We start from the raw sequence: 16,086 nt of genomic DNA, 5'->3' as shown, positions 1-16,086 counted from the left end.
ATTCGATAGATTTCCAACTTCGTACGGTATAATGAATGCCAGTAGCTGATTTGTTCTGGGTGGTTGCTAGGGCTTTGCTAGGCAGTTTGTAAAGTGTTTCGAGGGGTTGCTAGGCAGTTAATAAGGTGTTTTGAGGGGTTGCTACGCCATTTGTAAAGATATTTTGAGAGGTTGCCAAGGAGTTTGTTAGATGTTCTGGGGTTGCTAGGCAGTTTGTAAAGTGTTTTGAGGGATTGCTAGGCAGTTTGTAAAGTGTTTTGAGGGGTTGCTAGGCAGTTAATATGGTGTTTTGAGGGGTTGCTAGGCAGTAAATAAGGTGTTTTGAGGGGTTGCTAGGCAGTTTGTAAAGTGTTTTGAGGTGTTGCTAGGCAGTTTGTAAAGTGTTTTGAGGGGTTGCTAGGCAGTTTGTAAAGTGTTTTGAGGGGTTGCTAGGCAGTTTGTAAAGTGTTTTGAGGGGTTTCTAGGCAGTTTGTAAAGTGTTTTGAGGGGTTGCTAGGCAGTTTGTAAAGTGTTTTGAGGGGTTGCTAGGCAGTTTGTAAAGTGTTTTGAGGGGTTGCTAGGCAGTTAATATGGTGTTTTGAGGGATTCCTAGGCGGTTTGTAAAGTGTTTTGAGGGGTTGCTAGGCAGTTTGTAAAGTGTTTTGAGGGGTTGCTAGGCAGTTAATATGGTGTTTTGAGGGGTTGCTAGGCAGTTAATAAGGTGTTTTGAGGGGTTGCTAAGCAGTTAATATGATGTTTTGAGGGGTTGTTAGGCAGTTTAGTAGGTGTTTGATCGATTGCTAGGCAGTGAATAAGTTGTTTTAAGGTGTTGCTAGGGCTTTTGTAATGCGTCGTGAGGGGTTGCTAGGCAGTTTGTAAAGTGTTTTGAGGGATTGCTAGGCAGTTTGTAAAGTGTTTTGAGGGGTTGCTAGGCAGTTAATATGGTGTTTTGAGGGGTTGCTAGGCAGTAAATAAGGTGTTTTGAGGGGTTGCTAGGCAGTTTGTAAAGTGTTTTGAGGTGTTGCTAGGCAGTTTGTAAAGTGTTTTGAGGGGTTGCTAGGCAGTTTGTAAAGTGTTTTGAGGGGTTGCTAGGCAGTTTGTAAAGTGTTTTGAGGGGTTTCTAGGCAGTTTGTAAAGTGTTTTGAGGGGTTGCTAGGCAGTTTGTAAAGTGTTTTGAGGGGTTGCTAGGCAGTTTGTAAAATGTTTTGAGGGGTTGCTAGGCAGTTAATATGGTGTTTTGAGGGATTCCTAGGCGGTTTGTAAAGTGTTTTGAGGGGTTGCTAGGCAGTTTGTAAAGTGTTTTGAGGGGTTGCTAGGCAGTTAATATGGTGTTTTGAGGGGTTGCTAGGCAGTTAATAAGGTGTTTTGAGGGGTTGCTAAGCAGTTAATATGATGTTTTGAGGGGTTGTTAGGCAGTTTAGTAGGTGTTTGATCGATTGCTAGGCAGTGAATAAGTTGTTTTAAGGTGTTGCTAGGGCTTTTGTAATGCGTCGTGAGGGGTTGCTAGGCAGTTTGTAAAGTGTTTTGAGGGGTTGCTAGGCAGTTTGTAAAGTGTTTTGAGGGGTTGCTAGGCAGTTTGTAAAGTGTTTTGAGGGGTTGATAAGCAGTTTGTAAAGTGTTTTGAGGGGTTGATAGGAAGTTAATATGGTGTTTTGAGGTGTTGCTAGGCAGTGAATAAGTTCTTTTAAGGTGTTGCTAGGGCGTTTGTAATGCGTTGTGAGGGGTTGCTAGGCAGTTTGTAAAGAGTTTTGAGGGGTTGCTAGGCAGTTTGTAAAGTGTTTTGAGGTGTTGCTAGGCAGTTAATAAGGTGTTTTGAGGGGTTGCTAGGCAGTTTAGTAGGTGTTCTGGTCGATTGCTAGGCAGTGAATAAGTTGTTTTAAGGTGTTGCTAGGGCGTTTGTAATGCGTTTTGAGGGGTTGCTAGGGCGTTTGTAATGCGTTTTGAGGGGTTGCTAGGCAGTTTGTAAAGAGTTTTGAGGGGTTGCTAGGCAGTTTGTAAAGTGTTTTGAGGGGTTGATAGGAAGTTATTATGGTGTTTTGAGGTGTTGCTAGGCAGTGAATAAGTTGTTTTAAGGTGTTGCTAGGGCGTTTGTAATGCGTTGTGAGGGGTTGCTAGGCAGTTTGTAAAGAGTTTTGAGGGGTTGCTAGGCAGTTTGTAAAGTGTTTTGAGGTGTTGCTAGGCAGTTAATAAGGTGTTTTGAGGGGTTGCTAGGCAGTTTAGTAGGTGTTTTGGTCGATTGCTAGGCAGTGAATAAGTTGTTTTAAGGTGTTGCTAGGGCGTTTGTAATGCGTTTTGAGGGGTTGCTAGGCAGTTTGTAAAGTGTTTTGAGGGGTTGCTAGGCAGTTTGTAAAGTGTTTTGAAGGGTTGCTAGGCAGTAAATAAGGTGTTTTGAGGGGTTGCTAGGCAGTTAATAAGGTGTTTTGAGGGGTTGCTAGGCAGTTTGTTAAGTGTTTTGAGGGGTTGCTAGGCAGTTAATATGGTGTTTTGAGGGATTGCTAGGCAGTTTGTAAAGTGTTTTGAGGGGTTGCTAGGCAGTTAATATGGTGTTTTGAGGGATTGCTAGGCAATTTGTAAAGTGTTTTGATCGATTGCTAGGCAGTGAATAAGTTGTTTTAAGGTGTTGCTAGGGCTTTTGTAATGCGTCGTGAGGGGTTGCTAGGCAGTTTGTAAAGTGTTTTGAGGGGTTGCTAAGCAGTTAATACGGTGTTTTGAGGGCTTGCTAGGCAGTTTAGTAGGTGTTCTGATCGATTGCTAGGCGGTGAATAAGTTGTTTTAAGGTGTTGCTAGGGCGTTTGTAATGCGTTTTGAGGGGTTGCTAGGCAGTTTGTAAAGTGTTTTGAGGTGTTGCCAGGCAGTTGATATGGTGTTTTGAGGGGTTGCTATGCAGTTTGTCCAGTGTACTAAGAGGTGCTAAGCAGTTAATATGATGTTCTGAAGGGTTGCTAGGCAGTTTGTAAGGTGATGTAAGGGGTTGCTATGCAGTTTGTTAAGTGGTCTAAGAAGTGCTAAGCAGTTAATATGATGTTCTGAAGGGTTGCTAGGCAGTTTGTAAGGTGATGTAAGGGGTTGCTAGGCAGTTTCAAATGATGGATGGATGTTATGGGTACTAGGCTTGTCGGTTATTGGGGTGTTCTGTGTGGTTCCTAGAGCTTTCCTTGGCATTTACTAAAAAGAAAACAGACCTTCTGGATGTATTGAGATTAAAAGCTCTGTGGGGAATTACAGGCTCAAGTTTTCAGTTGAAGTCTTGGATTTTTCATTTTCTGCTGTTAGAAATCTCTTATCAGAGCACGTTGGGTCTGTCTGTGTTGGTCACATTACGGAATGTCAGTCAGCTCATGTTTGTAATAAGAGTAAGCTGGATTTATCAAGTCGACATATTAAATCTAGTTTATGTTGCAGTGAGATGAAGTGTTTTGGGTGTTGTTGAACCTGCAGTCTGCTGATTCACATGAGACGCTGCATCGCTCTCAGTCGTTTTTCTCATTTTCTGGATGTTTGACTCTTTCTGGATGAGCTGTACTGTGGCTCTTCAGGTCTCACTCTCTGAGCTCAACGACTCACGGAATCCCCTGAGTGCTTCTCAGTCTGACCATATGAAAATTATGTCTATAGTGTTCTTTAAATTACTTATGCCCGGTTTCACAAACAAGGCTTTAGGCTAGGCTCAGACTAAAATTAAACTGTAACCGTAAATAATGTGCCCAGAAATATCTTAAAATATGTAACTGCCAATGTTTCGTCATCTACAATGCATCTAGATTAAAAAAATTAAAATCGACTTAAATATCAATATTAAACTAAGGGTTAGTCCTGGCTTAAGCTAAACCCCATCTGTGAAACCAGAACCAGGCCAAAGAGATCTTGTACTCACCACATCTGTTTGAAATGCCTTGTTGTCCAATATCCTCATCTGACCTTCCCAGATGTTGTATTGCTCTTTCATACTGTAGCTCGGGAGAAATGTGAAGTATTTTTCTTTTCTTAAGTATCAACTTTCCTAAAATTGATCAGGTGAAATAACATTTACATTTACATTTAGTCATTTAGCAGATGCTTTTATCCAAAGCGATTTACAAAGAGTTTGGGGAGCAATAAGCGATACGTCATACAAAGAGCAACAGTACTAATATGTGCTAATACAGAGGGAAATAACAGTAGACACGAGTGAGACAATTGTTGACATGCAAAGTGTAGTGCTTTTTTAATAAATTATATTATATGTCATATATTGCATTATACTTGTATTCAATTACTATAGCATTTATAAAGTTGTTAATTGATGTAGCATTGTTATATTATTAGATATATGATATTAGCACTGGATCTGTATCTCAGTATCACATGCAGTCTTGCTTAGGTCATCGTGAAACTCTTTGCTGTAATAACATACGTGCTACCAAGTGTTTATGTTTGTTTGTTTGTTTATTTATGTGAGTTGCTGTTGGTGGGTAATTAAGCTTTCAGCATCTGATTGCTGTACCCGTTTACACACAACTCTCCCATAAACCCTGAGTCTTTCTTCCCACATCTGTTTCCTACAAACCGTACGACAGCTGTCACTTTCAGCACGAGGAGAATAATGCTGTGTTTTGTTTATGCTAGAAAACAGCAGTCGCCGCGGTCCTTAAACCCGCCGAGTCGGTGCGACCCTCACTCTGCGCGAGCATCACCCGCCGCGCCAGGTGCCAATTATTTCCCTCTGTATGCTAATAAAGGCGGGTTAGCGGCGTTTGTCACAAAAGTCCTTTTCTCCTGCCACTGGTCTTTAATGAATGTTTCTTATTACCTGGTCTGGAGATTCTGTCTTTATTTCACTGGTGCTCAGAGTCTCTCATCTCTATGTGCTCTTGAACTAACAAAGACAGCTAATCAATAGCGGCGTATTACTCCTCGGCTAGCCACCCCACTCCATCACCGCGTGTTCGGCGTGAGGGGACGGCGCTATCTGCGCAAACTCTGGGGAGCTCGATAGTGCCGCATAAATCAAGCGCTTTATAAGAAATGCAGAGACGTTCGCCGGGCGCTTCTGCCAGTCACGCGTTCACAGATTTCTCAACGTTTCCAAGCCAAAGGCTTTAATTGGCTCCATTCCTCCGTGTCTACGAGGCAGCGTGGAGACACTCGATTACGTCTCACCGAATCAATCACAAAATACCAGACTCTGTGCTCGGGTGGCCAATAACCCGGCTTATTGAAGACAACCCATTTCTGGAAAGCATGTGGTTTTAAGGGTATACTTTTTATTGTGGACCATCATACCCAATCATTTGTGTGTTGAGCAGCTGTAAGTTCTAGAAACCAGCATTATGTTTGCAAACTTCTGTTATCAATTTCATCTTTGTGTAGAATTTGTCAATTTTATCAGTCAGCTTTTTAACTTAAGATGCTTTACATCTAAACTCTTACTAAGTTTTTAGTCCAAGTTATCCTCTAAAAAATGTTAACATGAAATTTGTTATTACTATTTTTAGAATATGCTGGCACAATATTAAATATGTTGTCTAATTGTTTAAAGTCCCCGTGAAACGGATATTGGGATCGTGTTTACTTCCGTATTCTGGTGCATTTCCGAGTGAAACAGAAATTGGAATGAGAAATTTGTGGGTGTGGCTTGTTTTTTCCCCTGCGATTTGATTGGATGTATAAAAACGGCCGTTGCCAGTAGACAGACAGTTGAAGGGGAGGAGTTAACGGATTCCCGCCCAAGCCGTCTAACTTGCGTAATTGACGATGGATAGTCACTACAGGACAGAAGTGCATTTTCAGATTTGAACTAAAGATTATGATGGCACACGAATTTTGAGAAAAGGACCCACATTGTTTAGCTATTAGAGCAATATTAAAATACAAATATCTTAAATTTCACTGGGACTTTAAGGACATTTCAGTCAAGTGACCCTTTTGAACAGTAGTGCGCTCTTGAAGAAAGGGCAATGAACAGTTCTTCACGGTTCTTATAGAAGCGTTTTATTCTTGTTAATAACGTTTTTGTCAAACAAAGATCCTTTGGATGTTTTTCTGCCAAAAATACTTCTTTGGCATTGTGACATTTTCTAATGTTTAGAAACATTTAACCCAACGCTCGAGGTTTGTCCATATTTTTGGGTAGTGTGTATATAAGATTTACATTTATTCATTTGGCAGACGCTTTTATCCAAAGCGACTTACAAGACACTTTTTCTACAGTGTCACATTACTGCAGAGCAATCAGGGGTAAGGTGCCTTGCTCAAGGGCACTTCAGTCATGACCTGCTGGCACTGAGATTATAACCAGCAACCATCTGATCACAAGCCCAACGCTCTAACCACCAGGCCACAACTGAAAAAACCTGCATTACAGCACATTATGAGCGAGCGAGAGCGCAGGAGTACGTTCAGGTTTCTGAGTGCGACCCATCAGGAAATGGACAGCGTAGGCGTGAAACACAACTGATAAATTGGAGGTGGATTGAATGGGGTCAAAAGTCTCTCTCCCTCGCGCTGAAATAACGGGAGCCGGCGCTGAGACTTTATGAGTAATTATTAGGTGTGGTGACAGTAATGACACGTCACACTCCTTCATCATAAAGCTCCAGGGCGGAAGATGTTAATTTTATAAACTAGGTTAAATCCTCAGAGGTTTTTCAGAACAGTGGCTCTTCAAACGGAATTTGATTATTCTCGCCTCTTCCAGAGATCCGCTGAACGATAGTTGATCATTTCACCGGACGCAGTTTGATTTTTCATCCGGTCGGGAGAAAATCTCCTCTTGGTTATATCGTGTTTTATTGTGTAAACTGAACTGAAGCATCACAGAGATCTGTGATCGGAAGTTTGGCTCTAACACCGTCTAAACTGTGCATCTGGTGCTATATTTGTTTTGTAGATTTTTAGGGAGTACATTTCTCTGCGCTAAACTAGAATATCCGTCTCAGATGGATCTGTCACGCTCAGCAGGACTGTAGTTTCGTGTGGTGACCTTGAATTTTCCGCCTGTCATTTTTTAAGGTGGTATGAGTGAGTGTGCAGATTGAGGACACATCTCTGATGGAAATTTCCACAGTGAAGCTCTTCTGTCACTTTATCTTGTCATACAATAATTGATCCGATTAAAACAGCGTTTGCTGGTGTGTGTGAGTTTAGATTTGACTTGGGGTAAGCATATGGAGGTGTAAAATAATCTGGATTTGGGTCAATTTGATGAGAAATGATTGAGTTCATATTGAGATCTTCAATAATATTGACTTTTGATTGCAGACCTGACAAATCCGAGCTCAGTTTGTTGACATCTCTTCTCAAATTCGAATGACACTCTTTTTCAGAAACTTCTGAGACGCAAATGAGACTTAAAAGTTTTCATTTGCTCTCTTTTTAATCCCATTGATGTATGAGAGAAATCATTGAGATATTAAAGAGATCTATTCTGTGGTTTTCTTTCTCACGGGTTAGTTTGGTTTCAGCTCTGTTTTACGAGATAAGATTGTCGTCCATCATTCAGTGATTCAGTGTCTTCGAGGTCGTTCCATTAGTTATTTATTAATAGTCAATGCTGACGGGAGATTGATGTCTGTGTCCGTTTCTTAAGGCCAAACTCAAATGATGTTTGAATGATGCGATCAAGTGATGTTTGAATCACGAGCCGCTGCGACATATGATGAGTGATCGATACACGTATAGATCTACAGAGAGAGAACATGTGATCAATGTGCCGTGACCTTTTTTGAAGACTGTCTCTCTCAGACAGCTCATCTCGGATTCAAAGACTCAAAAAGTGCTGGGTTTTCAATTCAGCGTTGGATCAAAAAGGGATGAACACAGCCGTTGGGTTAAATGAACCCAACAAATGGTTTATATTTGACCGAGCATTGGTTAATTTACAATCCTATAGTTGGGTTCATTCCTTTTTGACCCAACAAATCCATTTTATTGTAGTAAAGATTTCTAAAAACATCTGTTTGTCATATTGTAGATATGAAATGAAATACTTGTCAATGCAAACGTTTCGAATAGCTCTTGGTTGTTTTAGGTAAATTACAGCTGCTTGTTTTTTTATTTATTTTGGGTGAAACATGTAAAGGATGAACAATAGTCAGATTGTGAAGTATATCAATGTTATGTCGTGATCGACCAATCAGAAGTCAAGAGAGGCGCGATCCGTTTGTGTTCTTACATTCACATTTGGTCATTTAGCAGACGATTTATCCGAACCAATTTACGGAGAAGATAACAAAAAGTAAAGCCATTTGTCAAATCACGTGTTTAAATCAAGATGTAAGTTTTCATGTTCTTGACAGGTTTTGTGAGATTCACAAGAACAACATCTGTGTGTAAGCAAGAAAATTATGCATTCAAATCCAGTCTGTGAAATGTCAAAAGCGATTCATAATTGCCAGCTCATTTACAGATCCGGTTTATTCACAAAGCCTGAGATTTCCCTCTCATTAGTCTGTTGTCCCGTGAGCCACACACGCCGGCGTCATTGTGAAGAAACACAAAGCGTCGAGCGATTAATCCGACGTAAACCACGGCCAATGAGATTTCAGGAAAATAATTCACTTTTGCTTCCCTAACCAAACGTGAAACTTGTTTTCTCATTGTGCGAATGTTTGATTAAGTCACGCAGAATTAAAGCACCTCATCATACGTCTCGTTTTCTGCAATATTTTCTGAAACGGTGTGGCTCAGGGTCGAGGGATGGAGGTGACGCTTTTAGACCTTGAATGAGATTAGAAGTGGAAGCCACGCAGGAGAAATCACTTGAGTTCACTTCAGAGAGAGAAGAACTAGCGGAAGTACAAACCTGAAAAACAAGCCACTGTATTCCCCACAGAAATATTCATCAAACGCTCTTTATTAATTGTGTGTTTAGAGAAACCTTGTATCGCTCAGACGTTGCTCTCGCACCGCTCAAGTGAGTGTTTAAATGTGTATGCATATCAAATGAATCTCTGACGTTTCAGCTAGAACTTTAACAGAATGCCTGAGATGATCATGTACAGTATACCCCAAATGCACTGTAAGTCACTTTCAATAAATATCACTAATCTAAACATAAGATTTTGGAATAAATGGTCAAAGCCGACATATTGAGCATCTGAATTCCGGCTCAAGGTCCTGTGCCGATCCGCACCCCTCACTCCACCCTGCTTTTCCTAAAAACCTGTTCTGTCAAATAAAGGCTTTAAAGGCAAAAAGTGAAAGAACTGGATAAAACAGAGGCACGTTTTGATGTACAGTAAATATAAAATAAATGTGCAAACCGTATCTTAGATCATTTAGTCTTTAAATAATGTAATGAGCAACATTCAAGTTTATATTGAGCTCTATTTAAAGACAAATGTGGGGATCTTGACAAATGTGAGACTTATTATTAAGACATCTCTTGCAAAACTCTGTTGGGAAATACAAATTATGCATAAGACTATAAATGAAAAAAGTCTTATTTTGGATGTTTTTGTACCAGCACATAGTTACAGATGACAGTTATGTTTTGTGAATTATTTGTATATACCGTACCTTTAATTGGTAGTCAAACGTATAACAGTATTAATTGTTTTGGTTTTAAGGGACAGTTCACCCAAAAACGATAATTTACTCTCCGTCGAGTTGTTCCAGATCTGTATAAATGTATTTGTTCTGATGAACACATAACAAGATATTTGGAAGAATGCTTATAACTGAAGAGATCTCGTCCCCAAATGACTCCTACAGTAAGAAAAATGAAGTAGATATTGCGAAGAATGTAGTACCTCAATCCGTTCTGGGGCACTTTTGTATTTTTCCTACAATGGTGGTCAATGGGGGACATTTTGGGTGAAGTATCCCTTTAATTGTTTTATGTTGCTGTCTGATATTTTGTACAACATGTATTTTTGGCTTTTTTTACATGTTAAACTTTTTCCCACTGTTACTGTTGTGCAAAAGTTTATGTTGTTATGTAACCCAGTATCCCAGACTCCTCCAGGACATCCGGTGACGTCATCATGCGTGCCAAGGAACCACTGCTTAGAGATAATGACAGTTTTGAGTGATGTTACTTCTTTTAAATTGAGGAAGACATCAGTTAAATCTGTGCTTATCTTTACAAGCAAACCAATGAGAGTCTGCACCCCGCTGTGGACCGCCACCGAAATCCTTCAAAGATTTGCTTTCGCTCTGAATGAGTTGCCTGTATGAAAAGTTCTGAATGTTAAATGTGTTTTTATGTACACATGACTTTAACTGCGCACGGATATTGATTTATGAAAGTTTGACTCTGATTAGAACTTCAGTGTTTGATCAAGTGTTGAATGTCTATAAAAGCTCTAGACGGGGCTTGTTTACTTCATGTGTTTATTAAAATAGGAAATGAATGTTCCTCCATCTGTTCCAGACAGAAATGAGAGCCCTCTTTTAAAAGCGCTGCTTGCGGATGGAGGGATGCACAGAACGGTTTGATCCCGTCTGCCAGCTGAGGGCTGTGAAATGGCTCGTTTCCCCTGTAGATCACTCAATGTAGGGCACTTACATTTAGAAACCAGCTATGATGTACACTCGGTTTCAAAGCAGAGCACCACAGCTGTTTATATGTGCTAGTGATATTAAAATGAACCGTGAATTCTACTTTGATAACTACCGGTTTTACCGGTCAGATACTGTAAAAGTACATTAAACGATGTTTAAAGGAACAGTTCACCTAAAAGTGAAAATTCTGTAATTTCTGTCAGTTCCACTGAATCACTGTTAAAAGAATCCTGTAAAAATGAAATTTTCTGACAAAATAATAGCATTACCTGTAAAATGACATGTGTTTCCTGTAATTTGACAATTTGACTGTATTTCATAAATAGACTGTTAAAAAACAAATATTTCCGGCAAGTGGGGTGCCAGAAATATACCGTAGGAATATTTCCTGTCATTTGACAGTTTTTGACCATTTTTTATATACAAATCCGTTAATTGTAACTTTTTAAGCTCTGTATAAAGAATAACAACAAAATTCTCTGAAATTGTTTTTTTACAGTGAAGAGTCACATGGTCCCACCCCAGTTTTGGATGAACTTTAACTTCACAGCGAGCATCACTGTTGTTATATACAAATGCTTTCTGTTGTCTTTCCTCAGAGAGCTGGTTTGTCAGAATGTCGGTAACACATGTTTTTAAGCTCCGTTTCATTGAGATTAATAAATCCCCCAGAAACAATGCTGTAGTTATTCAGAATTCAGCATCTGAAGTGCGTTTCCTCCGCGTCCGCTCTGAGGTCTCTCAATGTTTCATTAACATCCGTAAGCAGATTTTTAAGTGTTTTCTAAATGCACGACTCGCACAGAAAGTGGTTTGCTCCATCATTTGGGAATACCGTTCGTCTCTTTTAAATCTCTTTGTTTTTCTCGGTCTGTCCTTGTCGTGTTTTTTTAACGTTGGGGACGAATAGAATGCAAAGAATGTTGCGAAGGTTGTTATCTGAGAAGTGCTTGGAACTTAAATTGAACCTTATAATCCCAAGGTGACGATTTTTGGCATTCGGCAGACATGTTGAATAAGTGACTTCAAGGTATGTTTTATCAGTATGTGTGTTCTGACCCAACGATGTGTTTTGTGAGCAGAAGTCCCACAATGCATTTAGGGGGAAATTCTTTTTCACTACAAATTCTTATTCAGTACACACATCAAGTTTTCTGTTGACGTAAATGCAATGTTGTGCTGTTGTGAGTCTGTTATACATCAGTGTCCGGTTCCTTATTTTATTCCAACATTGTAAAACATTCAGTGCTGTCTGTATGTTTCATGTAGCTTTCCTGCGGAGAAGTGGATAAAAGCGTCTGCCAAACGCATAAATGCAAATGTAAATGTAGATAGATTTCAAAGCAATTGGATTTATTGTTGTCTCTTTAATTTCAGACGTGAAAACGAAAATTGACGTATAAGAATGTTATATTGAAAACAGTGTGACGGTTGTGTTCTTTATTCATCCGTTGGTAAAGGTCTCAGGTGCTGCAATGGTTGTACTTTCTCAGGCTGTCTTTATAAATCTCTTACACTCCCGTCAATGTGTCCCTGAGCTGACAAAGACTGGCTTCTATTAGCGAGTGTCCTCCTGGACCGGAAAATGAAATGAAAAAGGTCAATTCAGATGCATCGCTTTGTAAAAGCAACAACATTTTTTATGGGGGCTATGCAGTATTATTTCTGTATTATGTATACTTTACACAGTGATGGGGGTATTTAATTTGTGTCGTAATAATTGTTAGGACGTACAGCGTTTAAGCAAGAGCGCACCTGCATGAAATCCCACAATGCACTTGACTTTCCACAATCCTGACTTTCACGCTATGATGTCTGTTAAAAGTGGTGAAATGTCATAATCTCATTTTCTTCATCAGTAAGTAAATTAAAAGTGGTCATTGGACTTTGGCACCACTTTTATTCAAAATAAAAGCTTCAGGCAGCAATTACGCTTCGGTTTTACTCAGATGAATGTTTTTGTTACAGTGGGCACCCTGAAGTCTGAAACAAATTGATGCGTGTTCTCCAATAACTCCTGAAAGACATTAAACCACCGGCGTGTTGGGATTGCCGGCGTCTGTTGTCTTGCTGTCATCGCTGGGATGAAATGGTTTGGTACTGAAATTGTTCTGATCCCGTCATGAGCCGACAAAGAAATGCGAAATGCACACCGAATATTCCTCCAGACTTTTGTTCGTTTTTCAGGCGTTGTGTGAAGCTTTCGTAGTGGCGATCCGTAACTTTTGGTTGGTTAGTATGTGTGTGTGTGTGTGTGTGTGAAGCAGGGAAAATCTGTTTCCTGTCTGAACACAAGTTAATTTCCAGCCGCGGAGTGAAGATGGGATAATTGGTCCCCGGATGAAAGGCGGCCGTTTCTGCCGTCTGCCGTAACTGCACTTTTAGCCATTTAGCATCCAGTGTTTCATTGCATAATTGGGCTGTTTTCTGCCCTCATCATCCGTGTTTGTATCATCTGAATTCCCCATTAAATCCACACGGAAGAAACTCTTCATTGTCTGATGAAGATCCACGCAAGCTCCTCTTCCTCTTTGTAGCTTTGATCTTCGAGGAAAGTAAATCTTTGTTTTAGTTCGGTTTTCAATCGTCTCTCCAAACAGAGATGTTGAATAATTACTGGTGATGTCAAGCTTTAAAAGTGTAAAATAGCCGCATAAAAATAGTTCATGTGATCGGTACCGTCCTAGGCATCTGAAGCCATACAATAGCTTTTCGTGAGGCTTAAATTAAAGTCATTATGTTAAACTGCGTTGAATTGAATGTGAGGAGCAGTGGAGACTGTTCTTCACACAAAACTAGCACATGGCTTTATAGGAATGGCTTTGAACATTTTCTCTGTTGGCTTTTTGTAAATCCAGCGTAGACGTTCTGATAAATACTTGCGGGACAGTTATGTATGATGGAAGAAAGTCTTGTGTCATAAATGCCATCAGGGTGAATACATGATAGCTCAAATGCCAGGGATTGCACCTACTTAGAAACAAATGAATAGTATAATGCAATGTCAGTCGCTTTGGATAAAAGCGTCTGCCGAATGCATAAATGTAAACATGGAGGACAATTAAACCAGCTATCGCTGCACTGTTGTTTGCAACCTTTTGTCACATAAAGTCCTTCAGAATAATTGTTGGAAGTTAATATCAGCGGTGTTATCAGCGGTTTCATTGGCTAATGTTATAATTGTATAAATGGTGTTGAAGAGTTTTGGGGTCCCCTCTGAGTGTTTGATTTACAGAACACAAGAGACTCTCAAACATGACCTCAGATATCGAGCAAAAATTCTGAAATTTAGCATATCTGATAAATTACCTTTACAGCACACTGTCAATGACCTAGCAACCACCCAGAACACCCTAGCAACTGCATAGCGATGCCTTTTGTGCAACTCTCGGTATGTGTTATATACACATTGTTATTCTGAAAATGAACTGGTGGTTTTCACGCCGTTGGTGTGTGACCTCTGACAGCAAACGGTGTAAGTTCAGTCTGAAGAGTCAACTTCCCGGCACACGTAGACTTTTAGAGCGCAATATTGGTTTTATTACTTTTTGTTTCTTTGTTTAAATGAAAGAAGTAGTTATCACGGATCAGTTGTTTGTGTAACCTTTCTCTGCATGTTTTTCATCACTTCTGTTGGGTTTTGTCCAGATGGTTTCTGCCATCCACAAACACAATTCTGCCTACAAACATCTGCTGGATAGAGAAAGCATCGAAAGTTAAATATTTGCTCTGTTTGTTTTTGGTTTTACAGAACGTTAACTGTGGTTAACATTGTATACAAGGGGTCACGTTGTATTTATGTTTTTTTACTTAGCCAATGTATTCTAGCCTAAGTGGACACGCATACAAATTTGTGTGTAGAAAGTGTGAATGCGTTTTCCTGAATACAAACATCCAACCTGATCTCACAAGAATTCGTCGTTTTTTTACGAGGTGCCTTATTCGTACGAAATTATTCGTTCGTGTGATTATCAGTAAAAAAAGGAATACTAAAGCCCCGAAATCTAACGTCACTGGCACGAAAGCAAATCATACTAAAAGGTACGAATGAGAATTAGCCAAATCGTACAATAGTTTTGCTTTGAGATGGTGTTGAAACACCATAGGCTTTACGTTGACTATTTGTAATTTACCTTACATTTATAAAAAAAGGTGTTCTTGCGAAAAAGTACAAATAAAAAATATTATCTTGAATAAATATAAATGTCTGAGATTGAAAAAACAACAAATCCACCTGATAACCAGAAGCCACCGGTTCTGTTGTGATGGTTTATTCATTTAAAAGCATTTAACCACACCAGTTTATCTTCTTTTTCTCATAGGTAATCATCAGCACGAATACACCAGCCATCTGGATCTCACCGGCTCACACACTCCCAAAATCGGTGAGTTATTTCCCCTTTTTTCAGATCGCTTTGTCTTCGGCGTGTGCTGCCTGTAAAGTGTATAAATAAGGCTTTAGGCAGCACAGCGTTAAATCAGACTTTAATTGATTTATGAAGACATCTCGATAGCATCACGGTCTTCAACGCCCAGATGGTTTCAGTGTGAAGAACATGCCTTATAACATCAGCGCACGTAATTAATAAAACCAGATTCTATCTTCGTAATTAACCTCATCAAATAAGTGTTGATAAGCTCCGGCATCAGCCATACTTAACTCCTCGACATCAGAGAAACGCTTTACCGAACATTTATCCGTGGGAAAAAAAGCAGAGCTTTCACAGAAACTCTCTTGACAGGAAATTAAAAGCTTAGCTTGTAAATGGCCTCGCTAGCAGGAGGATTTCCGTAACAAAACGCCATGCTAATCAGATCTCCACGGTTTGCCCGCATTATTGAAAAGCCGCGATTGTATTTACTCTGACCATATCTCCCGCTTCCCGAATGTGATTTGGTGTGAAAAAGCTTTTCAGGCTGTTATCACACGTTGGTCAAGAGTCTCACATTGAAACGGTGACTATTCACATCTGAACTCTACTCTATGAATCAAGCTGCTTTTGTGCCGACGGAAGAAGTTCATTAAAGAGACATTATCTCGCTCCGACCCTCAAGACTCTCAACAACCCACATCTCTCAGTGATAATATGTGACCAGCTCCATCATTTTGAGTCATTTGGTCCCAAAGAAACAAACATTGTTCTGAACTACATTTACTTAAACACTCACCATCACAAATCCTTTTTAGCAAGTGAATAGACTCTAACGATGGCAAATAATGTTTAGATTTGATTTTCTCATCTTCCCGTGTGTTTGTTTGACTTCAACAGATACTTATACTTGTCACAGCACATTACAGAATAAATAGGCATCTTTTTTAAGTTGAGAGGTAAACATAACAAAAAGAAAAATTCTACAAAAATTGTGAGCAGGGACCTCGCACTCAAAATGGTGAAACCCATCACATATTATCGTGGATACACGTCATGTCAAATATCAAAGTTTTTTGTTACTGATTGTGTTTTTCTTACTTGGGTTTATCAGGACACAGAATAGAATACTATGGTAAGTAGTACACATGTTAAACATGTGTAAAATTGATCTTTTCCCTCATGTATTTGTATGTATGATCATTTTCTTTCTTGCTCTATTAGTCTGCTGGTATCTATAATGTATGTGTGC

General features: G+C 39.7%; 1 protein-coding gene across 1 annotated transcript in view; it reads left to right on the top strand.

Annotated features, from left to right (window-relative positions):
* LOC306893696 (shisa family member 6) overlaps window positions 1–16,086 on the top strand; it is a 53,129-nt gene that overhangs the window by 31,451 nt on the left and 5,592 nt on the right. Inside the window, exon 6 of the mRNA XM_079455646.1 lies at window positions 14,787–14,849. Within this exon, the coding sequence (XP_079311772.1) occupies window positions 14,787–14,849 (63 nt within the window). The remainder of the gene's footprint in view (window positions 1–14,786; window positions 14,850–16,086) is intronic.

The sequence above is a fragment of the Barbatula barbatula genome, assembly GCF_947034865.1.
Source record: "Barbatula barbatula genome assembly, chromosome: 5".
Lineage (NCBI taxonomy): Eukaryota > Metazoa > Chordata > Actinopteri > Cypriniformes > Nemacheilidae > Barbatula > Barbatula barbatula.
The sequence above is the reverse complement of the archived record's forward strand: the minus strand, read 5'-3'. Positions and strand labels throughout refer to the sequence as shown.